The sequence below is a fragment of the Alternaria postmessia genome (assembly GCF_024291825.1).
Source record: "Alternaria postmessia strain BMP 2775 chromosome Unknown scaffold_13, whole genome shotgun sequence".
In the NCBI taxonomy this organism is placed as follows: domain Eukaryota; kingdom Fungi; phylum Ascomycota; class Dothideomycetes; order Pleosporales; family Pleosporaceae; genus Alternaria; species Alternaria postmessia.
Genome location: NW_026260086.1, coordinates 1 through 26,133, shown reverse-complemented (window position 1 = coordinate 26,133; position 26,133 = coordinate 1). Strand labels below are relative to the sequence as shown.

At 50.9% G+C, this 26,133-nt stretch overlaps 10 protein-coding genes across 10 annotated transcripts; 3 read left to right on the top strand and 7 right to left on the bottom strand.

Moving 5' to 3' along the window:
* Positions 1–76: 76 nt before the first annotated feature.
* On the bottom strand, positions 77–2,050 carry J4E82_003064 (uncharacterized protein; the record flags this gene model as incomplete). The annotated part of the gene is made up of 1 exon (XM_051729354.1): positions 77–2,050. One exon carries the CDS (start codon positions 2,048–2,050, stop codon positions 77–79), a length of 1,974 nt encoding a protein of 657 aa, XP_051590738.1.
* Positions 2,051–2,465: 415 nt separating this feature from the next.
* J4E82_003063 (uncharacterized protein) lies at positions 2,466–3,143 on the bottom strand (the record flags this gene model as incomplete). The annotated part of the gene is made up of 1 exon (XM_051729353.1): positions 2,466–3,143. One exon carries the CDS (start codon positions 3,141–3,143, stop codon positions 2,466–2,468), a length of 678 nt encoding a protein of 225 aa, XP_051590737.1.
* Positions 3,144–4,010: 867 nt separating this feature from the next.
* J4E82_003062 (uncharacterized protein) lies at positions 4,011–6,501 on the bottom strand (the record flags this gene model as incomplete). Its single annotated transcript, XM_051729352.1, has 5 exons — positions 4,011–4,647; positions 4,696–4,928; positions 4,979–6,086; positions 6,135–6,367; positions 6,415–6,501. The coding sequence occupies 5 exons, from the start codon at positions 6,499–6,501 to the stop codon at positions 4,011–4,013; spliced, it is 2,298 nt and encodes a 765-aa protein (XP_051590736.1).
* Positions 6,502–6,786: 285 nt separating this feature from the next.
* J4E82_003061 (uncharacterized protein) lies at positions 6,787–8,151 on the top strand (the record flags this gene model as incomplete). Its single annotated transcript, XM_051729351.1, has 4 exons — positions 6,787–7,010; positions 7,059–7,186; positions 7,236–7,873; positions 7,948–8,151. The coding sequence occupies 4 exons, from the start codon at positions 6,787–6,789 to the stop codon at positions 8,149–8,151; spliced, it is 1,194 nt and encodes a 397-aa protein (XP_051590735.1).
* Positions 8,152–9,041: 890 nt separating this feature from the next.
* On the top strand, positions 9,042–10,712 carry J4E82_003060 (uncharacterized protein; the record flags this gene model as incomplete). The annotated part of the gene is made up of 2 exons (XM_051729350.1): positions 9,042–9,391; positions 9,440–10,712. 2 exons carry the CDS (start codon positions 9,042–9,044, stop codon positions 10,710–10,712), a joined length of 1,623 nt encoding a protein of 540 aa, XP_051590734.1.
* A 570-nt stretch (positions 10,713–11,282) lies between these two features.
* J4E82_003059 (uncharacterized protein) lies at positions 11,283–15,693 on the bottom strand (the record flags this gene model as incomplete). The annotated part of the gene is made up of 5 exons (XM_051729349.1): positions 11,283–11,701; positions 11,750–12,380; positions 12,432–15,409; positions 15,458–15,471; positions 15,653–15,693. 5 exons carry the CDS (start codon positions 15,691–15,693, stop codon positions 11,283–11,285), a joined length of 4,083 nt encoding a protein of 1,360 aa, XP_051590733.1.
* Positions 15,694–16,313: 620 nt separating this feature from the next.
* On the bottom strand, positions 16,314–17,072 carry J4E82_003058 (uncharacterized protein; the record flags this gene model as incomplete). The annotated part of the gene is made up of 1 exon (XM_051729348.1): positions 16,314–17,072. One exon carries the CDS (start codon positions 17,070–17,072, stop codon positions 16,314–16,316), a length of 759 nt encoding a protein of 252 aa, XP_051590732.1.
* A 1,165-nt stretch (positions 17,073–18,237) lies between these two features.
* On the top strand, positions 18,238–19,152 carry J4E82_003057 (uncharacterized protein; the record flags this gene model as incomplete). Its single annotated transcript, XM_051729347.1, has 1 exon — positions 18,238–19,152. One exon carries the CDS (start codon positions 18,238–18,240, stop codon positions 19,150–19,152), a length of 915 nt encoding a protein of 304 aa, XP_051590731.1.
* Positions 19,153–19,275: 123 nt separating this feature from the next.
* J4E82_003056 (uncharacterized protein) lies at positions 19,276–20,197 on the bottom strand (the record flags this gene model as incomplete). The annotated part of the gene is made up of 2 exons (XM_051729346.1): positions 19,276–19,428; positions 19,484–20,197. 2 exons carry the CDS (start codon positions 20,195–20,197, stop codon positions 19,276–19,278), a joined length of 867 nt encoding a protein of 288 aa, XP_051590730.1.
* Positions 20,198–24,539: 4,342 nt separating this feature from the next.
* On the bottom strand, positions 24,540–25,766 carry J4E82_003055 (uncharacterized protein; the record flags this gene model as incomplete). Its single annotated transcript, XM_051729345.1, has 3 exons — positions 24,540–24,719; positions 24,767–25,585; positions 25,638–25,766. The coding sequence occupies 3 exons, from the start codon at positions 25,764–25,766 to the stop codon at positions 24,540–24,542; spliced, it is 1,128 nt and encodes a 375-aa protein (XP_051590729.1).
* Between the last annotated feature and the right edge of the window lie 367 nt (positions 25,767–26,133).

Here is a 26,133-nt window from a genome sequence, read left to right as displayed (position 1 = left end):
CTAGCATCACAACAATCGATGGATTCTACTTTTTCCCTGACCCAAATACGCACTTTGCGAACTTTCCATGTCAACCTTACCGCGGACTAGCCTTCACCAGCCACGCTTTGATTCCCTCCGTATGTCTCCTAGGCAGCCCCTCCCACCTTCCCTCATCATACGTCGCATCAAGACTCTTCAAAATATTAGCCGCCTTCCTAAGTACCACTCTCTTCGCGCCAGCCCAAGGCGTCTTGTCGATAAAAGCATCCGCTTCGCCCATCAGCTCCATCCTCTTATCCCTGATCTCCTGTCCATCCTCTTTCTCCGCATCACAAAGCTTACATACACATCTGAAACCCCATGTCCTTTCCAGGAACCCTTGTCTCGTTTCATAGTCAAGCGAAGCATCGTAGGGGTGGAAAATTTCCTCGCCAGCTTTAATAGGCTCCGTAGCGCGGATGATGATCATGTCGCCCGCAAACTCCTTTGTTGTGTTGGCGAGACAGGAGTGGTTGATATATGCAGCGTGACGCCAAAGACCTGTACTAGCATTTCTCGCGCTCTCTTCTCCAAACTGACTTCCAGGCCCGAAGGCGTTGCGCGACATGATGTCGTGGACCCGGAAGATGTCTACGACGGGGCCATCCTCGTTTGAGTATACATCGCTGCCTTCGCCTTGATAGTCACCGAAGAGATCCATTAGGTCTTCAGTTTGAGATGGCTGGTTGAGACATTTCTGAACGAGCGCTTTTGCGAGACCGACGGGTGCGACGCGAATACGGTCGTCGCGGATGTCATACGTCATAGCTGTAAGAGTGTCTTCTTCGTGACCCCATACTACGCAAAAGGCCTTTTCGCACATGACAGTCTCGCCAGGGGCGAGGTCACGGGTAGCGTATAGTCCGCGGCCCTTTCCTGGGCTGTCTTTGACTACAGTGTTTTTGATAAAGTTTCCAGCGTCAACTCTTGATCGGGCTTTTGAGAGACCGGTCCTGATCTTCATTAGATTGTAGCCTCCTGCTTCTTCCTCGCGTAGACGCGCTTCAATCTTCTTTAGTTGTACTTTGGCGTCCTTGTCGTCCGGGGTGAGCTTCTGTGCTTCTTGGAAAAAACGTTTGGCTTCCTGCCAGCGGCTCTGGTTGTACGAGGCTGACCCAGCGCGGTAGTAAGCTTTGCTATCTAGTTCCTTTGATTTCTGATCGTCTCTTCCGGTTAGTGAAGCTCGTGCGTCAGTCTTCACTTCGTCTAGCCGACCTAGTAGCAGGTTGACATAAGCACGATTCCGAAAAATGTCGCGCGCTAGATCGGGATTCTCTCCTGCGACGATGTCCTGCTTTGCGATCGCCAGGCCTGTGGTGTACTTCTCGTGGGCTAGTGGGAGATCCTGCTTCTTAAGTGCGTTGTTGCCCTGAGTTTTGAAGCGTGTAGCTGCCTTCTCCGCTGCCGCTGCATCAGCCCAATCTTTGGTGCCCTCTTCGTGGCAGATGACTAGGTCAGAGGGATGATCGATTCGAAGAGTAGGCTCTCCCTGTTCAGTGAGGGTAAAGTAAGGCTCTTTGATAATGAACTGCTTTGTGGACTCCAACACATCTTCGCTGTACCGTGTTTTGTGCAGCAATATCTCCAGACGTTCTGCATCGCTTCCGTCCTCATCCTGAACCATAGTCCACGACCTCGCGACGAGTGTAACTACTGGGCTCTCTCGCTTTACAACCAGTTTGTAGCCTCGGTGATGCGTCTCCATCTTCAGATCTGCCATTTTCATCGGCTTCAAATCTGACAGTGGCGTCGTGCATGGAGGATATGGCTGGCCTACGCCAATGACAGGGATCGTAGTTGAAGTCTTGCCTTGGGTTTGCATCATATCCGGATCCGGTGCACCTCCCATGTCTGCCATGAGAGCTGCGCCCGTGGCCTGCTGGTGAGCAGCTAGCTTGTCCCTCGGAGCCTTTACATTTCCGCTTTGCTCCTTGCACTTTTCTAATCGTTCTTTGACTGTCTTCTGTATCCGCTCCGCCTCTTTCTCCGTTAAGTATATCGTGTTGTCTTCACGCTGGCTGTTTGCCATATTTGCAACCTATCGCGTTGTTCTCTGGCCAATCTCTCAACTTTCCGCAGGTGTTACTAAAAATCTTTCTTGCGTGCCGATTGTGAACGTTTCCGGATTGCCTCGCAGTCAATCCTGATGTATCCGCCAACGAAATGACAGGAAAATTGCTTCGGTGAGGAACAGAAATTCAGGAGTACAGGGCGTGAAGTGGATTTCAGCTGACAGAATTTAATTCTGCTAGAGTCAGATGCTCTCTACTTGAAGTTCGACACCAAGTGCACCCGGAGGGGTCGAAGCTAACTGAAATTTGTTATCGATAAATGTGGGGCAGGAAGCGACACCTTTGGGAGCGGAACTCGAAGCCGCTCATAAAGTCTATCGTTGCCAACACAGACCTCACTATCACTATATAGTAATCCGAGCTTCAAGCAATCTACTTCCATACACTTGAGCTTTCTGCACCCGCTTCTTTGCCCTTTTGATATGTCTCACTTAGACTGTTATACAAACCTTTGACCCTCTCAATCTCGCCTAATAGCCTCTCCCTCTCGCTTCGATCATGAATCTCTCCGACGACGTCAGCAAAGCTCTTCGCGGTAAAGAACTTGTTCTTGCGATTGTACAGTTGCCTGCTCTGTACCTGCTTTTCGTTTTCGCCTTCCCCCTGCACCCTAAATACCTCTTGCAGGATGTCGATGTCATACGGGATCCCAAATAGATCCCGACTATCCTCATACGTGAACAAATAGTAAAACTCGTTGAAACCCGCCCAAGTAATGCCGCTTAAACAGAGAGAACAAGGCTCGTGGGTAGCGAGGAAGATGCAGTCTTTGGCCGGATGAGGTCGTGTTGACGGATCAGGGAAGTCGACAGTGCAGAACTGTTGGATGCAGTTTATCTCGCCATGTAGGAGAGGTGATATGCGTTCGTTGTTTGTGGCAAGCGTGTATGGTGCAAGGTCTTTACGGGCCAGAATAGCGGCGCCGAAGAGCTTAGAGCCGCTCGAGACGCCTTTCTGCGTCAAAGGTATGATCCTTTCCTCTATCGTAGATAAGAGTTGCGAGACGAGCTTCTCAGGCGGTAGAGATGTTGAAGTTGTGTCGGAGGACATTTCGTGACTGGCAATGGGAAGACGTGCTAGAATTTGATGTTGCGAGATCTGCAATGTCAGTCTTGGAATGGGATTATAGTCGTTTTTGACCGCGAATGCTGTTTCGCTTATCGTTCGAAGTGTTCGTTGATCGTGTTACTCACGTCGGGGGCTGCCGGTGGCGTACGTGCGGGGCTTACCGATATGTTTATAGCGGGGCGTCGCCGTCCACCTACGTTCTGTACGCATTCGATCTTTCTCCAGCTCTTGAGTTATAGGTCCTTAGTTGCTGAAAAGCCTCGCAGTGTGCTGTTCTAGGGGCATTGCTATATCATGCCCATTGTCCAAAAGCACGCTCAGAATATATCACATACCTTTCTTTAGAGAATGATCGCTGGAGTCTTTTTTTCATTCTGGTCGGTTTCCCGTTGAAGCGGACCAGTTGATAATACAAATCAAGCTTCCTGTTCACTTAAGATTATACAATGGCTGATCTCTTGTGCTAATGGAAGGAAATATCCTGTCTTGATCTTGGAATATTAGGAGGCTGGTATGATGTCATCAGAGCTGTAGACTGCCTCATTCTAATAACACATTCTCCAAACTGCTCTCGTCTTCCGTGGGGCGCAAGTGTATCTCAAAGTATAGAGGAGGAGGCATGGAAGTTACGACTGCGAAGGGTAGCTGACGACAAGGTGCCCACATGGAGACGCTAGCCGAATACAGAGCAAGCGCGGAACACGTCCACCAGCTCAACGCGTTGCGTCCTAGCAATCTTCCCCACATCAACCGAGACAGCGAAACCCGATGACGACTATGCATCAACCGAGGACAAGTAACGGAGTACATGTACAATTCATTAACTATCTGTTTTACAGCTCGCGAAACTCATAAATCGACAAACTCGCCCTTCAATAGTGGATCGTCGCGCACCTGCTGCAGGTAGTTCTCTACCTTCGCCGTCAACGCAGGCACATCGAAGCCAAAGTATTTGTAGGCTGCTTTGCCTGGCAAGCTGTGACCGAAGCGCTTTACACAACATGCTGCATCGGCATACCTCTCCCATCCGTTTGGCGCATACGGCTCAATAACGACAGCTGGAATGCCGCGATGTCTTCTTAGAGTCTCTCGCCTGTATTGTGTAGACTGGGCATCGAATAGCCGCTGGCACGGGAAGCTCACGACGCGTGCTTTAATGTTCTTCGCCTTCAGCTCCTTCGCTGTATCGACCGCATGATGCAGCTCTGCACCGACACCAATAAGCGTCACATCCGCATCCTCAACCTCCTCGATTACGTATGCACCTTTCGCGACCGAATCCCGCTTCGTCTGTGCAAGCTGAGGAAGAGTGTGCCGCGATGTCGAGATGATGGTCGGCGTGTTATTCGCCTCAATCGCTGTGATCCACGCTCCGGCAGTCTCCTCGCTATCGGCCGGTCGAATGTACAATAGGTTGGGCATAGCGCGGTAGAGGTTTGCGAGTTCAATTGGCTGATGAGTTGGACCGTCTTCGCCCATTCCAATGCTATGTTGATGTCAGTGAGGAACCATTGAAGAGCTCTGGGGATGCTACCTGTCATGTGTCGCCGCATGTATGACCTGGAGCTGTTGCAGCGCGCCCATTCGAACAGCCGGTGCTGCATAGAGGTAGAACATGAAGAAAGAGGATGTGACAGGGATAAACGTGTTGGGCGCAAAAGCTGCCAAACCGTTGGAGATGGCACACATGGCATGCTCCCGCACACCGTAATGGATGTACCGTCCGCTGTAGTTGCCTACAATCCCGCATGTTGTCTTCAGATCAGGCTGAGACTTGTCAGCGACCTGCTTCTCAGAGGGAAGAGTGCAACACTTACATTCTGGAAATCGACCTTGCCCTTCCAAATCATATTGACCGAGGGCGACAGATCCGCTGTGCCGACCATGAAGTTGTTTATCTTCTCGGCGATCGAATTGAAGACCAGGCCCGACGCTTTTCTCGTTGCCGTCGGCGCATCGGGAAATGAGCTCGGAACCAGATCTTTCCAGTTCTCTGTCAGGCGACCTTCCACCCTGCGTTTGAAGTCGGTTCCCTCCTCCGGATACTTGTTTAGATACTCGTCTACTTTCTTCTCCCAGGACTTTACAAGCTCCTCGCCCCTCGCCGGAATATCTTCAAAGAACCTGCGCACTTCATCGCTAACAACAAAATGCTCCTCGGGATTGAAGCCGTAAGCTTTCTTCATGTTGGCTACATCCGCTGCGCCGAAAGCTGCGCCATGCGCAACTGCATCGCCTGCAACAGCACTGCCAAGGCCGATTACCGTTCGGACATTGATGAATGTGGGCTTCTCAGTAGATGATCGTGCCTTGTTCAGAGCCTCAACAAGGCCCTCAATGTCGAAACAGCCATCCTCAATGTCGATGATATCCCAGCCGCATGCCGCCATCTTGGCATTCACGTCCTCAGTATTGGTCAAATCGACAGAACCGTCGCAAGTGACCTGGTTGTTGTCGTAAATAATGGTAAGGTTGTTCAGCTTCAGATGGCCAGCGAAAGAGATTGCTTCTAAGGCAACACCTTCTTGAAGGCACGCGTCTCCGATCATACACCATGTGTGGTTCGACACCACGTCGAAGTCTGGCTTGTTGTAAATCGCCTGCAGGTTCTTTGTCGCCATTGCCAGACCCACCGCGTTAGCTACACCCTGTCCTAACGGGCCAGTCGTCACCTCAATGCCTTCATGTTCAATTTCAGGATGTCCTGGACAAAGAGCGTCGACGCGATCTGAGTGATACGACTTCAGTTGATCGAAAGTCATGGCTTTATACCCTGTGAGATGGAGGAAGGTGTATTGGAAAAGACATGTGTGGCCGTTTGATAGGACGAATCGATCCCGGTTGAAGTACGTAGGTGTGTGCGGTGCATATCGCATGGCATACTTCCACAGTGCGACACCAATCGCAGCCATACCAATGGCGCCTCTATCATATCTTTAGTCCTATGATTTCGAAGGTTGTTGGACTGCTTACCCGGGATGCCCGCCATTGAACTGTTGACACAGATCCGCAATGAGCAGTCTGAAGGTTTTCAAAACATGATCTTGCTCTTTCGATAATTTTTGGACCGATGACTGTTCCAACTTCGCCTCTTTTTTCAGTCCATCTACGACGTTCTGACCGTAACCGGTCGAGCCGTTCACTTGCGGTGAATCTTGCGATGTATGCATTTTGTGTCTTTGTGAGAGGGAAATGCGAGGTATGAACTTCACCACGCGAATATTAGTAGACTTATAAATCTGAAAGGACTAACAGGAGTATCGTTTCTAGGTATCTCTTGTGCTGCTATGAAAACTAATCTTCGACGTATATCCAGAACAGTTGGCCGGGCTTTCCACATTTGGTAATCCGACGAGTCGCTCTTGCGGGAATACATGTCGTCTTCTCGATTCCCATTGGACGGGACAACCACGACTAGATCAATTACGGTAACCAGTGCCACCAACACACTACTTTGTCAATCCCACTGAAGGCTTCCCCGCATTTCGCCACGGACTACTGCACATGCTGATCCCCGTTGCGAGGACGGGACTTCCTTTCTCGCCAGAATGGCAACATGACGCGCTGAACATGTGGGGCTACTTGGTGTGTGTCTATCCTTTGACAGCGCTTGCCCTTGCTTTCGATGATTGAGCTTCAGCAAGCAGACATGGCCCCGGCACTGGCACCTGAATCTACTTCGTCCAACGCAAAGCCTACCGCTACCACACAGGCAACTATCAAAACACCATTGCCGAACCCGTCGTTACAAGTTACCGCAGACCACAATTTGAAGCTGCAAGAGGCGCCTGTGTACGCGCCAAAGAGGGGAGAAGTATTGCTGCATATCAAAGCTACAGGTGTTTGCGGGTACGAAGTTTTAACACAGAGGGGTTGTCAAGGCTAATGAGGTGTCAGATCCGACATTCACTTTTGGAAGGCTGGGAGAATAGGCTCACTCATCGTCGAAGGCGACTGTATTCTTGGACATGAAGCGGCAGGAATTGTCCTACAAACTGGTGAAGACGTTACAACTCTCAAGCCCGGTGTGTTCGACGCCTTGAATTCATTCTCCAGTACTGATGTTTAGTCCAGGTGATCGCGTAGCAGTCGAGCCTGGTGTTCCATGTGGCTCATGCTTTCTTTGCTTGGACGGCCGATACAACCTTTGTGAAGACGTCCATTTTGCAGGTGTCTATCCATATCACGGTACTATCCAGCGCTACAAGACGCACCCCGCGAAGTGGTGTCACAAGCTTCCGTCTAGCGTTTCGTATGCGGAAGGCGCGCTGCTCGAACCGCTTTCCGTTGTTATGCATGGCATCAAGTCAGCAGGTCTGTCCCTCGGCCGCGGTGCGGTGATTTGCGGTGCTGGGCCAATTGGTCTCATCGCGCTGGCTGCAGCGAGAGCGAGTGGAGCGCATCCGCTTGTCATTACGGATCTTGAGCCTAAGCGACTGGCGTTTGCAAAACAATTCGTACCGACGGTCGCCACCTACCAGGTTGATCGAAGTCTTGACGCGCAGGGCAATGCCAAAAAGATCAGGGAACTTTTCGACTTTGAGAATGTTGGCGAGTATGGTGCACCAGAAACTGTGTTGGAGTGTACGGGTGTGGAGAGCAGTGTTGTCACCGCGGCGTACACAGCGAGAAGAGGTGGCACGGTAATGGTAATCGGCGTAGGGAAGGAGATCATGAACAACCTACCCTTCATGCATCTAAGTCTGGCTGAGGTATGTGCTCTGTACTTCACTAGGTTCATTTCTGCAAGTATATCTTGGACATTCTCCGTTGACTGCTGCTACAGATCGATCTCAAATTCATCAATCGCTACCGCGACACATGGCCCTCGGGCTTGCAATGTTTGGCTGGTGGTATTCTTGATCTGAAGCCACTTGTTAGTCACACATTCCCTTTGGAGAAGGCACTGGAAGCTTTGCACACATGCGGGGACTTGAGCAATGGAAGTATCAAGGTGCAGATTATTGATGATGTGGATAATGTACTGTAGTTTCCAATAGAACCCGTGTTCTCAGTATCATCAATTCGATGCGAGGTAGCTCTAGCTTCCTGAGTCAATGACGTGTATGTTGAGCATGCAAGAAGGGGCGTTGATGGTCGCCACTGCCTTGAAACGGAGCCGATAGCCTTTCCCCACCCAACATATCGTGATTTCACCCCACACAGTAACAATGATCGACCTGCCGGAACATCACTTGCCGAACATACCAGATCCATGAAATCTGTAACGGCATCCTTTTCTTCAACAAAAGATGTTATTAGGGCACATACCATAACTTCATAATTACTATTCTCTGTATCGAGATACTCTTAGCTCACCAACCAAGCTCGTGAGCATAACTACCCCAAGGCCGATATTCTCTCGGAGAGGACTGCAGGAGCGCGGCCGGCAAAACCTCGGGTACGCTATTGGGAGACCATTGGGTAGCAGTGAATCGGCAGAACCTCGGATGCAGCAAGACGCCCAAACAAGACTAAACTTTCGGAGACATTGACCATGCGCATAGAACGTCGCCTTGAACGTACCGAAAGTCCGGATCTGGGGAAGTTGTGTCAACGCGATTCTCAATCCATGTAAGTGCGGACGGGGAGGAAGCAGCGATACAGCGGCAAACGTGGTATCTGCATATTTCGTTCATCCGAGCACTCGCGTCGAGGCGTCTTCTGGCGGTTTCTCCTCCCGATGCGCGTGAATTGATCCACAACTTAGGTGGCCTCGAGATTCTGGCAGACCTATAAAGTGGCTACCCCCGCATTCTCCAGATCTACATTGATCTTTCAACCGGGGATGAGCCCTGCTGACCCTTTCCGTTCACTTCCACTATACTTCCTTCACTGGCTGTATCAGCGCTATCAAGCCTTTGTGTCTCCTCAAGCATCATGGCTCCAGACCATGACAAGACGCCCAACACGGTCGAACTCAACGAACACGTAACGGAGACAACGACCGCCGCAGACACTTCCGCGTTAGGTCACCTCGCCAATCAAGAAGACCATGAAGTTGGTAAACTTGCGTCCTTCCGCAAGTATCCTTGGGCATGTGCTTGGTCTATCTACATGGTGTGGATAGTCCTGCTGGTCAGTTTCGAGAATCAAGCAGCTGGCAATGTCATCGGTATCCCGGAGTTCAGGAAGGATTTCGGGCATCAGTTTACTGCAGACGACGGCACTGTAAGTTATGTCGTTGATGCTCAGTGGCAGTCAGCCTTTCAGGGTGCACCCGTAGCTTCGTGAGTCATTGAGATCGTCAAATCCTACGACAAGACTAACGATTCCAGTGCTATCGTGGGTGCCCTTGGATGTGGGCAACTTGCTGACTGGCTTGGCCGCCGCTTAGTGGTCATGATTTGTCTCGCAGTCACTTTCGCCGCTGTCACCATGGAATTTGTTGCGACAACAAATGAGCTCTTCTTCGGTGGCAAGTTTTTGAATGGCTTCGTTGTCGGTGCCCTGGCATCGGTTACCGTAACATACATCGGCGAGGTCGCTCCTTTGAAACTTAGAGGCATGCTGACCTGCTTGACTGCTCTCTCTTACACCCTCGGGCCACTTACAGTTGCGCTCATTGTCAACTCCACTGGAGTGTACACCAACCGTTGGGCATACCGTGCTGTCTTTTGCGCACAGTATGGGTTTGCTGCCATAGCTACTGCTTTCGTCTGGTTCATGCCCGAGTCTCCATGGTGGCTCGCATCTAAAGATCGACAGGCAGACGCACTGAAGGCTCTCAACAGTCTTGGTCATCGTGGATTTGCAGGGGAACAAAAGCTCGCTCAGATTATGACAACTCTACAAGAGGTTAAGCGCGAGACTGAAGGCGCCACATACCTGGAGTGTTTCCGCAAATCCAACCTCCGGCGAACGATCATTTCGATCATGCCGCTCACCATACAGTCTCTCAGTGGCATCACTTTCGCTGCTTCGTACTCAACATACTACATGCAACTCGCCGGATTTACAACAGCCATGTCATTCAAATTGCAGATCGTCCAGCAAGTTATCTCACTTATCGGAAACGTCATGTCTTGGTACCTAGTCGATCGAATAGGTCGTCGCAACCTTACTTTCTGGGGTCTCTTTGTTCTCACCATCATCTTGTTCGTCATGGCCGGCCTCGCCGTTGTCGGTACCGTCCCTGCATTGAAAGGTGCTATCAGTATGATCCTCATCTACTGCTTCTGGTATAACGTTACGATTGGAGCCACTGCCTACACCATTCTCTGCGAGACATCAACTTCCCGTCTCCGCGTCAAAACCATCGCCATCGGGCTCGCCCTACAGAATGCTCTCAACACTATGTGGAGTTTCGTGCTACCCTATTTGTTCAATCCTGATCAACTCAATCTTGGTGGGAAGCTAGGCTTTATCTTCGGTGCTTTGTCCATTATTTGTCTAGTGTATCTTTGGTTCTACCAGCCCGAGACAGCTGGCCGGACATACGAGGAGTTGGATGAGATGTTTGCTAATAAAGTAAAAGCAAGAAGCTTCGCAACGCACAAAACGGATACACAGGCTATGGGTGAGGCGGTCAAGGAGAAGGAGAATATGTAGAGTATGAGTCTATCCTCGCGACATAAATTTCAATGTTATATCAAAGACTGAAATTCACTTTAAACACATCTGATATCGAGCCGTCGCCTTACCCGGACTATCTGGTCGACCATGCCGGCTTCAGGGTGACTTTGTCTCCAATACCGCCTAGCGTCCAGATGCACTTGTCGTTACCCTCATTCAACGATTATGTCGTCGGGATGACAGTTGTCAAGAGCTACGTCTTGCGCTTTTAATGCTTCTTCGCTGATGACGCTAAGGTGGAGAAAGCGTATTTCCGGGATCGTACAATCTTACAGCTCTACGCTCTACCTCTTGATCAGCGACTACCAGAACTCGCACAGGCATTTAATCAGAGGGATCATCCGGACACAGCTGCTGTCAATGGCTTTTTGCCACTAGAAGAGTGGACGTATTTCGACGATGAGATGCTCAAATTCCTGGAAGCGAGGGATCCAGAACTATTTGTACAATTGAAGAGGTGACCTAGCGGTAGACTGAGACCAGATGGATTAGTACCATGCAGCGTTACATCAGCGCCCAGCTTAACCTTTGGTGTGAAAACCTGCCTTATGCCTTATCCCACCGTTCCATACCTTCTTTCTTCATCTTATCATACCAGTTCCTCACATACTCCAATCCTGCGTGCGGACCATAAATCCTCTTTTCCCACTGCGGGATAGGAGCCTTCAACCCCGTTTCGATTTCGCACTTCTGCATCAGTTCACTGAGAGTGCCGCCGCGGTCAATCACATTGTCAGTACTATATCCCTCTATCGAGCGCTCTTCACGTCTTTTGCTGCGAAGTGTCGAGGTGGCAAACTTGTCGAAGTTGAAAGTGTGTGGATCGACGATGACACCATAGTTGTCCCGAGCGCCTTCAACAGTGACGAGACGGCGATGGACTTCTTGGGCTACACGTTCGGGAGGGCGCGTAAGAGGATCGCCAAGACCTCCACCGCCCCAAGTGATCCATTCCAAAACGTCGCCTGAGTGGGTCAGTATCAATCTCGAACATGTAAAATTCTTAGACTTACCTGGATAAACGTGGATGTGATCCTGCTTCGACTGACATAATTCCATATTGTCCTTTTCTTCTGCTGTGCCATAGCTGTTGTTGCGGTACAAGATCTTCCTCGATCTGCTTCCCGGCTTACCACCGTTAACACCCCATGCCTTGGTCAGCCAACGGTCGTCGTGCGTGCTGACATCGCCTTCACAAAGCCATCTATATAGGGTCCTCTGTGCGTTACCTCCTCTGTAGAAACCAGCGCCTCCGGAGTCCGGTAAAGCTTCATTGGCCTCGATAATGACAGGGAAGTAGAGCTCGATATTCTCAGCCGGGATAGACTTGATGGCTGGGAAAAGACAGTGACAGTCTGGACCGTCACCGATCGGTCGCGCAGGCACACCACCAAAGCCGATCTGGTAGAGCAAGTAGAATTCGCCATCAGGCTTGAAACCGGAGTAGAATAGATGTGGTGAATCGGAGAACCCTGCTGCACAACGATAGGCGGGGTTTTGTTGACCAAAGAGCGCCTGTAATACATCCATGATACGACCGAGAAGATGAGTACGGCAACTGACGGCTGCTGGGCGGACGGGACGAAGAATGGTGCCGGTCGGGATTTTGATGTCGAGTAAATCGTGGAAGCCGTCATTGACAACCTGTCGAAATTAGCTCATAGCTTTTATAGCTTTTACGTATAAGATTCTTACTGCAAAAGGATCGTAAATTGCGAGCAGATGATACCCGATGAACATCTTGAACAAAGTGATCGAGAGATAAAAGTTCATCGACGTATTTGATTGAGGTGATGTGCCGTCCCAATCAAAGATGAGCTTGCCATTCTGCTTCTTCATTGAGCAAGTAATAGCGTATGGACCGATGCCCTGTCCATCGTCATCGATGAAGTCGGTGAAGCTTGATACTTCATCGCTGATCTTCTCGTTGATGATCCTACTAATGGCAAGCTTGTTCTGCTCCAGCAGATAATCTGTGGCTGCCTCGTAGATCTCCAGGCTATAACGTTCACAGAGCTCGGTGACACGTGTAGCAGCTGTTCGACAGGCGGTAACGAGCGCCATTAGGTCACTCTGGAACCAATCTGGGGCGCGAGAGTTGCGGAACAGTACAGTTGCAAGAGTGTCGTTGTAAACACCATTTGTGTATAGCTTGACAATGGGAATTTGAAGACCGTCTTCGTAAATGGTACTGGCGTTGATGCTCATAGAGCCCGGGACTTTTCCTTGCACATCAGTTATGTGACCGAAGTTCGCCGCCCAGCCTATAAGCTTGTGCTCATAGTATATGGGAAGTAGCACGATAACGTCGTTGAGGTGTGATACGGCACCATCGATTTGGTATACGTCATTGGTCACGAAGACGTCGCCTTCTTGGACCGTGCCGTTCCAACCGTTCAGGAATTGCTGTATGAAAGACCCAAATTGACCAACAAGCATCTGTCCCCTTGTATTAGTGATCACGTTGAACTCGTCTTGTTGCTCTCGAATCGCCGGGCTCATGGCGCAACGAAGCAGAAGTGCATCCATCTCTCTTCTGATAGACCCAAGCGCAGAGGCGATGAGAGTGGCAATAATGGGCTGCTCTTTGATCATATCCTGAGCTGACTCTTTCGTATGAACGGTCTTTCGTTCTTCCTTCTTCTCGGTAGGCCAAATGAGTATGTTACCCATGGAGTCGATCTTTCCATAGAAGCCGGGCAATATGAGCGTGTTCGAGTCCATCTCCGTGACAACCGCTGGGCCATGTATGACTTTCCCAGCCCCTCCAATCTTGGAACGGTCCCAGAATGTGGCTTCGACCTTTTTGCCATCCCAGACGATTGACTGCTTGGCTGTGATCGCACCTTCCCAAGGTTCGGATGTACGAGCATCCTCCAGCGGCTTGAAGGCTACCTCCTCGGAAGCATCAACAACCTTGGCACGTAAGCGCATCGTCTCCATCTCGGCATGCGCATGTGAAAATCCGAACTGATGTTGATGGGCTTCATTGAACTTGTTACGCAAGATGTCCACGAGCTTGTCTGAGCTTTCGAGCTCACTGGAACTCAAATCAACAGTAAGTGTCATGGCTTGACCCTTGTAACGCATATCCGCTTGGTATATGACATGCAACGCAGCGTTCTCATCGGCAAGCGAGGTTTTCATGGTGTCTACACCACTAGCCCTGAGATTGAGTAATGTCTCCTTGAGCTCTTGCTCTGTGATATCTGAGAAGGCGCGAATGTATGTGCAGCTCTGCTCATGGGACATCTTGGTGATGGCATCACCCTGTGCACAAAGAACACCAGGAGAGGGAGGGACGATGACGGGCCAGGAACCAAGAAGCTGACCTAGAGCGTTACCATGGAGCGGACCAGCGCCACCGAGAGCAACCAAGGCGAAGTCGCGTGGGTCGTAGCCTTGCTCAACGGATACCAGACGAAGAGCCCCATGCATGGACTCGTTTACTAAGTCGATGATTCCTTCAGCTGCGGAAGCAGTATCAAGGCCCATCTGCTTAGCAATTGACTCAACTGCAGCAGTAGATGCGGCAACATCCAATTGGAATTTACCGCCTAGTAGCTTCGAAGGAAGGCGACCCAGCGCCAAGTTTGCATCAGTCACAGTCGCTTGGGTCCCACCTTTGCCATACGCCGCAGGACCAGGTGTAGCACCACTGGACTCTGGCCCAACACGCAACGTTTTTGTAAAGTCGTTGAATATCGCAATGGAGCCGCCACCAGCGCCTACAGTGTTAACATCAACACTTGGGGCTCGTACGGATAAGTGACCGATGGCGGTTTCTCGTCGAATAATAGCATCGCTACCTGAGAGTAAAGCGCAGTCGGTAGAAGTTCCTCCCATGTCAAAGGTGATGAGATTCTTGTAAGGCGTGTTCTTGGCGACCAGATGCGAGACTGCCTTGACGCCGCCGGCTGGGCCGCTCATGAGGATGCGCACTGGTGTTTCACCGGCGAGGTGAACCGACGTCAGATCGCCATCGGATTTCAAGATGCGGATTGTATCGGTGTCATCCGCAAGCATTTTCTGCAGGTTCTGCATGTAGCTCTTGACTACTGGCTTGACGATGGCATTCGCAGCCGTCGTAACGGTGCGCTCGTATTCCTGTATCTCTGGCAGCACGTCCGTTGAGGTGACAATCTCAACATCTGGGCCAAATTCGCTGACCAGTATAGCTTTGATGCGTTCTTCATGCGTGCTATTAGCGAAGGAATTGATGAGCGACACGGCAATGGCTTGAGGCTGTTGTCGCTTGAGATCCTGTAAGTCGTTCCGTAATTCATCTTCATCCAAGTCGTAGAATATGTCACCATCAATCTTGATACGCTCTTTGACTTCGACGGTTCTCTCGAGCGGCACAAGAGGCTCGGGCTGTTCATAATGCATCCACGAACCTAGGCCGCCCGGTATCTGGCTGCGTCTTGTGGCCAGTATGTCCTTGTGGCCCTTGGTAACGATGAGGCCACACTTGGCGCCCTTGCCTTCGAGCACGGCATTGGTGCCCGTGGTGGTGCCATGGTGTATATACTCGAACTTGCCGTCCCAGTTGTACTTGTCTTTGAGTATTTTTCGCGCCTGCTGCACGCCTTCGTGCACGCCAATTGACTGGTCTGTCGTGTTGGTCGGTACCTTTGTGCGTACTGCCTCGCCGTTGGGCGTGATGACGCACACTAAGCTCGGTTAATCGGTGAAGTATACTTTGCGCAAAAGGGCCGTACCGTCGGTGAAGGTTCTGGGATCGTGTTAGCCGCATCCCATGACCTGGGCCGGGTCCAGGCAAGCAGTGAGGTGGTGGCAGTTGTGGACTCGGGGAAGGCCTGCATGTTCGCCGCCGTGGCTAAGAAGAAGCTAGCGGGTGGGCGTCTTCCCACGGGTACACGAGGCAAAATTCAATCGAGGCAGGCACTACTCACCCTCCAACATCAACACCCAGTCGGTAACCCGGTGTAGCCATGGTGTCGTCGCCGAGGAGTATGGGGCTCAGCGGTGGATGTGAAGCTATCCCAACTTTGTAACGAGGAATGGGCGATGGGCTGTCGGATGGACCTGCGTCATTCTATAACCATGCTTTTCTGGGGCTGATGCTAATGCGCCGAGCTGGTACCGGCGATATAGGCAGAACCGCGCTTGCTGCTATCAGAAGCTTCCATCGCTGCTGTCACGTCCTGCGCCTGGCCCGTAGTGGCAGTCGCCAACGCTCTTGAGGAAGGCGTCTCACAGCTCCCAAGGCGTAACTGGCTTGTTGAGGATGATCTGTGGCAGTTATCGTTTGGGTGCGGGGTCGCATGCCCTAGTCACAGTCCTACTATCTGCTATCGGACTACTTAGCAGCCTTCGCCTTTGCCTCGGTGCTGCGAGATACGCCGTTATCACTTGTGAAGCTTGACGCGAAAGTGGATATGCTTGCTCGGCACGTGGGCCGGGGGGCGGGCAGCCTTCGCTTACTTCCGATAAGCCCGCGAAGCACTCACATCCAACAGCGCGACAAGGTGCTCCGACTCTTCCATTATACATTCGTAGCTCATATAGTATTACATAATGTCCCATTATCTCTCACAATCCACCACCCGTCGACTATTTGGCCGCCATCATCTCCAAAAACTTGTCTCCAAGCGCGTTCGCCGCCATCGGGTTGTCACCAGTGACAAGCTCCCTGTCCACGGTAATATTTCCCATGGACTTGGCAACACCCTCTTGCATGTCTGCGCCTTCCTGCCTGAGCGTGCCCTCCACCTTGTCAATCTCACCCCTGAAAATCGTCTCCATCAACTTCTCCTCAGCATCTGACCAGCTTGTCATTTTGTAGCCCGAGTACTCGAACTTCTTGCTAGGTCCATACTTGGTACTCAGGAAAGCCCAAGGTCCGTGGCAGATTGCTGCCGTCGGTTTTGATGAAGTGTGGAAGTGTGTGAGTATACGGCCTAGGTCGGCGTTGTCACCCAGGTCGGATAAGGGAGCATGTCCACCAGGAATGAAGACACCCCCGTAGTTCTTCAACTCATCATCGCTGATCTCAGAGAACTTTCTCGGCCGCGAGAAGCCATTCTCCTTCTTCATGCGTTCGATTAGATCCAACTCTCTTTGCTTCTCGTAGTAGTTTCCAGCAAAGGCAGCCAGAGATACGCTGAGTGGGTCAGGAGTGGGTTCCTTGCCCTCTGGCGAGGCAAATGTGACTTCGTAGCCGGCGTCGAGAATCTTCTGTAGAGGCTTTGCTAACTCCATGAGAAAGTAGCCCGAGTCTTGAGAGACGGTCTTCCCATCACTACCCGTGTTGTAGAGAGGGAACGAAGATGCGTCGGAAAGGACGATGAGAACTTTCTTGTTTGCGGCCATGATGATGAAAGCCGAGTCGCACTTGTATGTTATTTAGGAGAACGTATAACGTGTCTTCAATAAAGAAATGTTGATGGATATTAAAAGGTATGGTTTAGTACATGTATCTAAGAATGCCTGAGCATGTTGTATAAGGATGGTTTTCACTACAGGTCAGTATGACGTAGCCAGCCGCCTGCGCTCTGCAAACGTCACACCCACCATCCTCTCCACTTCGGTGTTCGACACGTTGCACAGAAGTTCGACGTCGAGTATCGGTTAACCTCGGCGCAAGCTTCGCGTTGTCGTCATTACAAGCTCGGGCGCCAACGATGCGCGAGAAAGACACGTCGCGTCGCAGTGCATGTCAACGCGATTTGTCCATGACTCGCAACGACTCGCTCAGCTCGGCCTCTCCACGCGCCTACACCAGGACTTCATGCGAATATCAGCAACCTTCGCTCAACGAACTTAGCAAATTTGCGATACAACAGCTAATATTTATCCTATGAAGAATTTATTGTTATCGCATGTGTGACCGTAGGCCAGATTCGCGAGATCGCAGCTTGGGCGCCTAAGAGTTGTGCATTTTCAGGCAACACTGAGAACATAGAGAAGACAGCACAACAACATCTAGTTTTGTTTGACTCATGCTTTCAAGATAAGTCTTATATATTGTGCGTAAAAGCTGAGCGGTGCATGGACAAACAAGACTACAAATATCTCAATACTTTCTCAAGTTCAGCTATCAGCTACTATGCGCCTACATGCCTTCATACTTCTTTTCTTCTCCATCTTGCCCATCGGCCTAGCCCTACAACTTGCTCCAACCCGCCCTAGGCCGTGGATACCAAGTGATCCGTGTCCCACTTCAATCACTGCTAAGATTATTGCCAATCCCTGTGCGGACGACATCTGCGTTCCCGACTACTTCGATTTCACAACGCTGGAATCCGTCCATTCGGCACTCCTTACATGCCCTAATATGTCCTCCCTTGATCTCAGTATTGATGGATTCTGTAGTACATGGCCAGACCGGCGGAACCTCCCATTCAATCACCTGGGCGGAGAAAGATACGTTGACCTCAAAGTTCTAAAGCTGGATCGCTATAGCTGGGACTGACGGAGTGAAAAAGACGTTTGGACTGGCCCGGAGTGCCGTTTGAGAGGCAAGTTGGATTGCTTCATGGATACACTGTACTGGTTCTACAAGGGTCATTGGAAGAGCTGGCTCAAGTGGCGCAAGCAACCAAAAGCGCAGCGCGAGAAGACCAACGTCGAATTGTGGCTTGACGCAATGGACTGGACGGCTATCGAGGAACTATCAGTGGAGAGTGTTCCAGACAGCGTGCGCAAAGTTCTCTCGCAATCGCGAGCACTACGGATGCTAAAAACGACGGACATCGAATTGATCACGAATCTGCCAAACAACACGCTTACGCATCTGTCGTTCTGTAATGGCTTCCATATGCGAGATTACTTACCCGATATTCTTAATCATCAAGGAGAGTCATTACAAAGCCTCGAGCTTCGTTGGCATGATGACTTTATTCCGACGCAGCATTTCGGCGGCTTGGATGGAGACTTCGATGTGCTGGCAAGCCACACAAGCAACCTTTCACATCTCAGTGTCAATGTACTATACAATGATACTACATGGCCTTTCGAGACGATCGAGAAGATTGCCACCATTCCTACATTACGAAAAGTAGACTTGTGGATGGACTCGCTTAGCAAATGCTCGTGGCCATATGATCCTCAATTAGGTGTACCTGAAGCGGAGATATTAGGATTCAGTGACGGGAACGACAGTGGCTGTGAAAGCAAAGAAGCATTTCATAAAATACACCTCGATAGTACAAGTGCATCTAAGATGTTCAAGCACATGAAAGAGAAGAAGCAGGGGGACGAATTAGAAGAAGCTACGTTCTGGGAGGGTAATTGGTCGACAGAATGGGACGGGGAGACCTCGAGAGTTAAGGTGGTATGTAAAGCGAAGACGGATCTTAATATGGAAGAATGGTGTATGGTAGAACAGGAGAGTGATGATGTTTCGCAAGAGTCATTCTTTTGGGATGAATCAGTCTTTACTTCTGTGTAACCAAAACAGAGACTCATATGACCGATATATTAGGGTATGGCCCTTAAACTAGCCCCAATTTGATTCCTTAGTATCAGTTGTTGGTTGGAATCCATCGTTATATGCTTTCATGCTTTCATGACCTTAATCACGGCTGACTGTGGGGTCCCATGCACAGACTTCATAAACCCCAGTATCTAAACTCTTCATGTCCTCAGCTGATAGTTCGAAGTCATAGATCTGAGCATTCTCCTCGATACGGGACTTGGTAACCGATTTGGGCAGTGGTACGAATCCCTAAACAATGTCAGCATGGTACGCCATATCAGGGAAGGATCGCATATATGCTAACCATTTGTAAACTCCATCTCAACAGTACTTGTGACGGCGTCTTTTTATATTTCTCCGCAAGCGGTTTCAGTAGAGGGTCTTCATTCCTCGTCGCACGAACGAGCGGACAGTATGCTTCACACAGCACACCCCGTTGCTTGCACCAGTTGACGATGTCTGGACGCGCAAGCCAGGGGTGAAGCTCGATCTGATTGATGCTGATAACTCCACCCTTACCCTTGCCCTCTCTGGCTTCAGTCTCTTTGATCCACGCTTCCAGTTCGTCCAGATGGTGCACACCGTAGTTCGATACACCGATTGATCGAATCTTACCGTCTTGCACACCCTCAACGAGCGCTTTCCAGGCCCCGAGTCGGTTCTCTTTGCCGCCGTAGGGACTATGTAGGAGGTAGAGATCCACGTAATCAAAACCGGTGATATTGAGTGTATTGTCGATGTGTTGTTTCGAGTTTTCGTAGCTCATGTCTTTTGGGGGTATCTTCGTTGTAAAAAATAGCTCCTCTCTCGGTATTCCTGACTTCTTCATCCCTTCCGCGGATGGTTGCTCATTCCGGTAGGCTACCGCGGAGTCCACGTGGCGATAGCCGACCTTGATTGCATGCTGAACTACTTCAGACGCAACGTCTGCTGGTGTTTGGTATACGCCATATCCAAGAACGGGGATTTTGTACCCTGATGGCATGGCATATTGCGAGTTGATGGTAAGACCTGCCATGATAGCTGATGACGTATGGAAGGATCGGGGTGACTTTGGGAGGGGAATTTGAGAACGAAGATGTGACAATCTTGTGAGAGCAGTACGCATAGCGCGATTGCAACAGAAGTGATGGAGATGGCAATGTCTCGGGCGTGTGTTGCTTATAACATGGGATGGATGTACGTTTGTACGAGGCTGTCGTGGGGAGACCTGGAAATAACGGAGATAAATTGCGGAAGCCGATGACTAAAGAAGCGGTAGTAACGAGTTCACCACCGAACAGGGAGCGACCACCTTATCATCGTCACTCCATCGGCTTTTGGTGGACTTTCGTACTTCTCACGAAGCTCCTCAATGCTAAACGGATTGAGCGCGCATAACAGCCATATTACTTGGTATGTCCCAGATTGGCAATATTAACACTAATTCACATTGGGGTAAAAACACTCAATGCGGAAGAACATAACCGGGTTAATTTCTACTCATCATCATCACTCTGCATATGTTTTACCCAGCGAGCACTGCCTTTATTACGCTCTCTTACGCTCAACACTTATAGGCAGAGGAAGACAGGCATCACGCCTCTAGCTTTCATGCCTACCCTAGGCGGCTGCGCGGGCCTCAGCTGCACAGTATCCGAGAAGACGGGTCCCTTGTAAGCGCTAGAAGGGCCGAAGAAGATCTGGAGAAGGTACTGGCGAAAGCTGGTGGGGCGAACGCACGTGAATAGCCGCCTGATCACTATGGATAATTACATACCACGTTGCGCATGCGAGCCCACGGATCCTGAAACGTCCCGACCCCCTCCTTTTTGGACCTCTGGGTCGCGTAAAGAGGATGTGATTTCTGCAAGAGGATAGCAGCTTGCAGGCCTGAACCGTGTTTCCGACTCACCGATAGACTGGCCCGTGGTTCGGTACCCCGGCAGCAGCTCAGGAGTCGATTTACGTTTCTGGACTCTATGGAGTGTAGTACGACAGCTGTCCAATATTAGCCGAAGACTCTTTGTACGACTCATTCTCGATGAATGCCGATCGCATCATCGGAATGAAGATCGATCTCTACCGTAGCTTTGAGGCTTGTCCGACCATCAGCGTGCGAACGAGTGGTTCAGCAAGTCTGCAGTGCCACCGGTGAACCGCGAAGGGGATGTGCGCTTACAGGCACGTGCATGGTGACCTCATGGGGTCTAGCATCTGGTCGCTTTGTGCCACTTATAGAACCCCATACGATGCGGCTAAAACATGTGCAGTTCAACAATATTTTCCTCCATCGACCAAATCTATCGTCGAGGTCGTAGAGACAGGGAATACTCTTCGCTTCCATTAACATGCTGATGTGGGGCGTAGATCATGAAACACTAACCCGGTCAAGTCCAAATGCACCTTCTCTGTCATGATCGCACAAGTTTCCTTTCCGTCTACATCATGACCCAGTCACAATGTTTCCCCATGTGTTTGGTTCCCTCGAAGCAAGCCTCAACCGTCGCTCAATGCGTCATCTTTTATTACAGGGTTCCGTTCCTACTGACTCTTGTCTTATCTTGTGCTCGGCAATGCGGAGGAGATTCCGAATAATCGAACAATGTTACCTACTACGACTGTACTAGTCTGCGTCCCGCGTCTGGGTCTTGCCGCTATTAGGTGCCTATCCTCGGAGACAGAACATGGAATGCTATTGTCAGTAGTCAAACGACCAGCCAAGTGAGAACAGCGGCAGATTCCGAGCAGCTACGTGATGCGAAACGACGCAGGAACGTGGGGGGTTGCACCACACGTGGTCGACAAAGCTTGTGACTGGTCACAGCACAACCTCGAAGGCTGGGTCGCAAACAACAAGCAGCCCATGGGGACTTCCAGAAGGGCTCGCGTGCGCTAAATCATCACTCTGAATAGCACTCCTATTGGGAGTTCTAGGCGGAAAGCCGCTACCAGCCGTTGTTCACCTCGACCGTAGGGCCGTTCGGGCCGCTGGTGACATCGACGAGAGGTAAGCTGCGTACATGCGCAGCGAACCGGTCTTCGACGCGGTCCGCGACAGCATTGACGAGCGGATGTAAGCTTACTGGGGCTTGTGACCTAAAAGTTCCCTCCTTCCGAGCAAGCCACTGGCAGTCACCAGGCGAACCGCAAATCGCCATCCACTAGATTTCGAAACGGGCTGACCAGTCAAAACCACCAGACGCATGATTATACACCGCGCCGGTCAACTAGCACCGTGCCCATGCAACTTCGTTCCATGTTCAAACTGAATCTGGCAGATTTGGTGATACACGTCAGACCGTATTCAAAAACTACTGTCAACGCGTCGATCCAGACTGCCGCGACAGTCTCGACAGTATCATGCGAAAACTCTGATCTTCTCATGGCTGTGCTTACAGCTAGCAGCTAGATTCCAATGACCTGTCACCCCTCTGGGACGCACAGAGGGCCTTTCGGTGCAAAGGATGTTGCATGATTACAAGCTAAGGACAGCGTGACAGCTGCTCTCGCCATGCATACCGGCGCCACCCGTACCGTTCAGAGAGCGACTGAGAGCTTAAGGGGAGCTCAGGATTGCGGGGCCTTTGATTGACGAATGTCTTCACGGCACATGTGAACCGAATTCGTGCGTAGCTCTCAACGCAATGTGGAGGTATACCATTACAATCTTCGTTATGCCTACGTCAACCTCACCGAAAGAGCTCCTTTCCTCCGCAACTCCGGGCTGATCTCAGCGTGTGAGGTTCTTCATGCGACTACATCACACAAGCTTGGTCAGTATAGTGGGCGTTATGTAAGGACTGCTCATCTTGCTGATCTGCTTGGTCTACTCCCTAGGCACCTGCGCAGTAGCCGTGCTTTTCGATCACTCTGGTCCAAGCGGTCCGCCAGTGCTTGAAGCATTTGCAGAAGAGTGGTCTCGACCAGAGCCACCGAGAATGTGAAACTACCATAGTCAAGCAGTGGAGGATACAGGGATATATCACAAAGTTAGGTACGGTGTGAGTGTCTGAGACTCCCTAGCATACTTGTTTGTGGGTCCCTGCACGTTACGACGGTGGACGTAAGTTGTACGGTCCTCGCGTGGAATAGGAACTGTACGACCTAGCTCACACATAGGGCTGACTATGCTGACCAGTCACGAGTTGCACATGGGAAATACAAGGGATGCTGGCGTCGATCATGCTTTCTTACTCTTGACATTTCTTACACATGTACCAGTGTGGTTGGAGAAGCGGGAGTGTGAAGGCACATGACATATGTACAACGTACCGGCCAAGCGATAGGCATGCCCAGAGATGACAGATCCTATCATGGTAGAAGATCGAGCAGTGCCGTACGTAACGGCCGATACGTAACGGTTCCAGATATGTGACGTGCGTCTAGGTACCTACGCATGCATTGGCATTTGTCGCGAAGCACGTCATATTGCACCGTACTGTAAGACAACCCGTGCCCTTTGACAGGCTTTGCACGAACGCAATGTTACGTGTCTGTCTTTCCGCATAGCGGCAGCTCCAGGCAAGAAAGGCCCGATTGCGGCGCTGTCCATCTCTAAACCTTCTGGGTAAGGTATCGCACCACCACCGTGCCGCCCTCAAGACACGCGAGCCGCGCGGGTGAAAGCCAAATTCTGCCGCAAAAGTGTGTATTGCCACATGGCTGGCAACTGAATCGCTTTAACTTGACTACAAGCGAGCCTCTCATAGCTATCGATATTGACACCTCTGAAACAGTCGCGAGAAATCGATACAACCGTGATTGCGGCACAACTGTATCTGCATATTGCGGCGCAGTCAACGTCGGCATAAGTGGGTAACGGAGAAGCCTGCCCCGTTGGAGAAGGAGGGAGGGACCAGACAAAAAAGGCCCCACAGGGCGGCATAAGGTTAGTAAGGCTGTGCGAAAAATGCAGATTGCGACCGAAATGGAAAGCAAAAGGGTGGTGAGTATGACAGAATGCGCGACGCGGTTGTTCATTCCATGGTAGTAAACGCCTATACTGTGCTTTAAGAATACGACTGAGAAGACCTGCAGCAGGGGTAATGATATGCGCAATAGAGAAGGGGCCGTCCAGCTAGCCTGGGGCAAAAGTCGATGACGATCGTTATAGAATTTGAAACAGTGAAGTTAAGCAAGGGTATCGAACGAAGAAGACAAGATAGAATGTGAACGTGAGGCGTTGCGCGCTGCTGCCTCAATGTTGCTGAGCCCCAAATCCCTATGCAAGCCGCCCGATTTTGCTAAACGCCATGTGTCTGTGCCGCATCGCGAGAGCGTTTGAACAGTGTCCATATGTGACAATCCCCAGTTGAAAGAACAAGAAGAAGACGATACAGGATGATTCACTCGCATCCCTCAGCCGTACGCGAGGCTGACTAGGTGTGCAGGAAGTAGTTGCTATGCGACGGCTCGATGGGGCTCATCGCGTAGGGAGCGAAGCCCTGCTGGATGTGGTGCTCAAATTGGGCATATGGAATGGGCGCAGGATCGACCTCCTGCCATTTGCGTGAGCATTGTCGTGCTGTCCATTTCTCTGTAGCACCAAAGTCTTGCATCTAACAAAGTCAGTTCATATACTCGAGAGTCTTTGGGTGATGCATACCTTTTGTGCGATGATATCGAACTTGCTTGATGCCCAGTAATCATGTGCCTTGCGCAGTGCCTGAACGTCTGCATCGGCCCATATGCGCATGCGCTCTTTCAGTCGCTTGATACGCATCTGCAATGCTGGTATTTGATAATTCTTATTGAGATCTGTCAGAAAGCGCGCTGCGATGTCCTTCCACGGCATGTTTTCATCTTCTTTGAGCCGTAGCAGTAGTCTGTCTTCCTCACTGAGCTCGAACTGCGTTGACATCTGCGAGTCTGATCGCTTTCTTCGCTTAGGCTCATCTTCTTCGTCGTCTTCCCGGTACCTCTTGGTTGCATGCGACCGAGGTGTCTCAAGGGGTAGAGGGGCGATTGGTGTGTACAAGCGTCGCGGTTGTGGTGAGGTCATCTGGTTAGATGATAGTTCTGTTGACGGTTCACTCAACTGTGGACTGTGAGTCGGGAATGCTGAGTAGTATGCATCGTGGCTTGAGTGGATGCCTAGTGCGTTCATCCATGGGCCGTCTACTGCTGCTGAAGGCAGTGAGTCTAAGTTACTGTGAGACCGGTCCATGAGGCGGGACTGTCTCCTAAAACGAGACGTGGACTGACGAGGCACACTTCTTGCGTCAGACTGAGGCTCTTCTGAAGGACGTGTAGACTCTGGTACTACTGAGTCCCGGGAGTAGACCGTGCCTGGAGAGATGGCTGCTGATGGCTGCGTAGCGGAAACTGGAGCCCTCGTTGAGTATTGAAGCGTAGGGGCGGGCTGCGATAGGTTGATAGTTGATGTATGCGGAGGCACATAGTGGGGATACGAGACATAGCTGGTCTAGACAACCATATATGAGCAGCCGATCTCGCAACAAGGGTGAAGTACAAACCTCGCTATGGTACTCTGGGGCTGAAATCGAGGGGCACCAGCCAGGAGTCGGCTGACTATTCAGCTCTTGAGAAGGAAGAGGACTTTCTGGTAGGTGTGGCATGTACGAGTGATGCGACTGTGGAGACATTGAGGGAGGTGAGGAGCCGGGCGCGGGGTAGTACTGAGGGTAATAGGGACTTGGCCACGAGGCTGGCTTGTCTTGGAGAAGATGCGGAGGGAGGATAGCACCTTCAAGTATAATAGACATGACAACAACGTCTGCCAGCTGGGTAAGAAGGGCCTTTTGTTGCTGCGCCTCTACTGTTGTGGTCGCTAATGTAGCAAGAAATGCAATCAAGACGGGCGGTAGCAGGAAGGAAGACGCGGCGCACGGTGGTGATATCCAGGCTTGAGCTGGATGACTAGGCTAGGGGAACGCCTCAGTCATATTTATCAAGATGGTAACGGTATAGCGGCCTCGAGTGCAGGTCACTTCTAGTGCGTCGACTCTATCG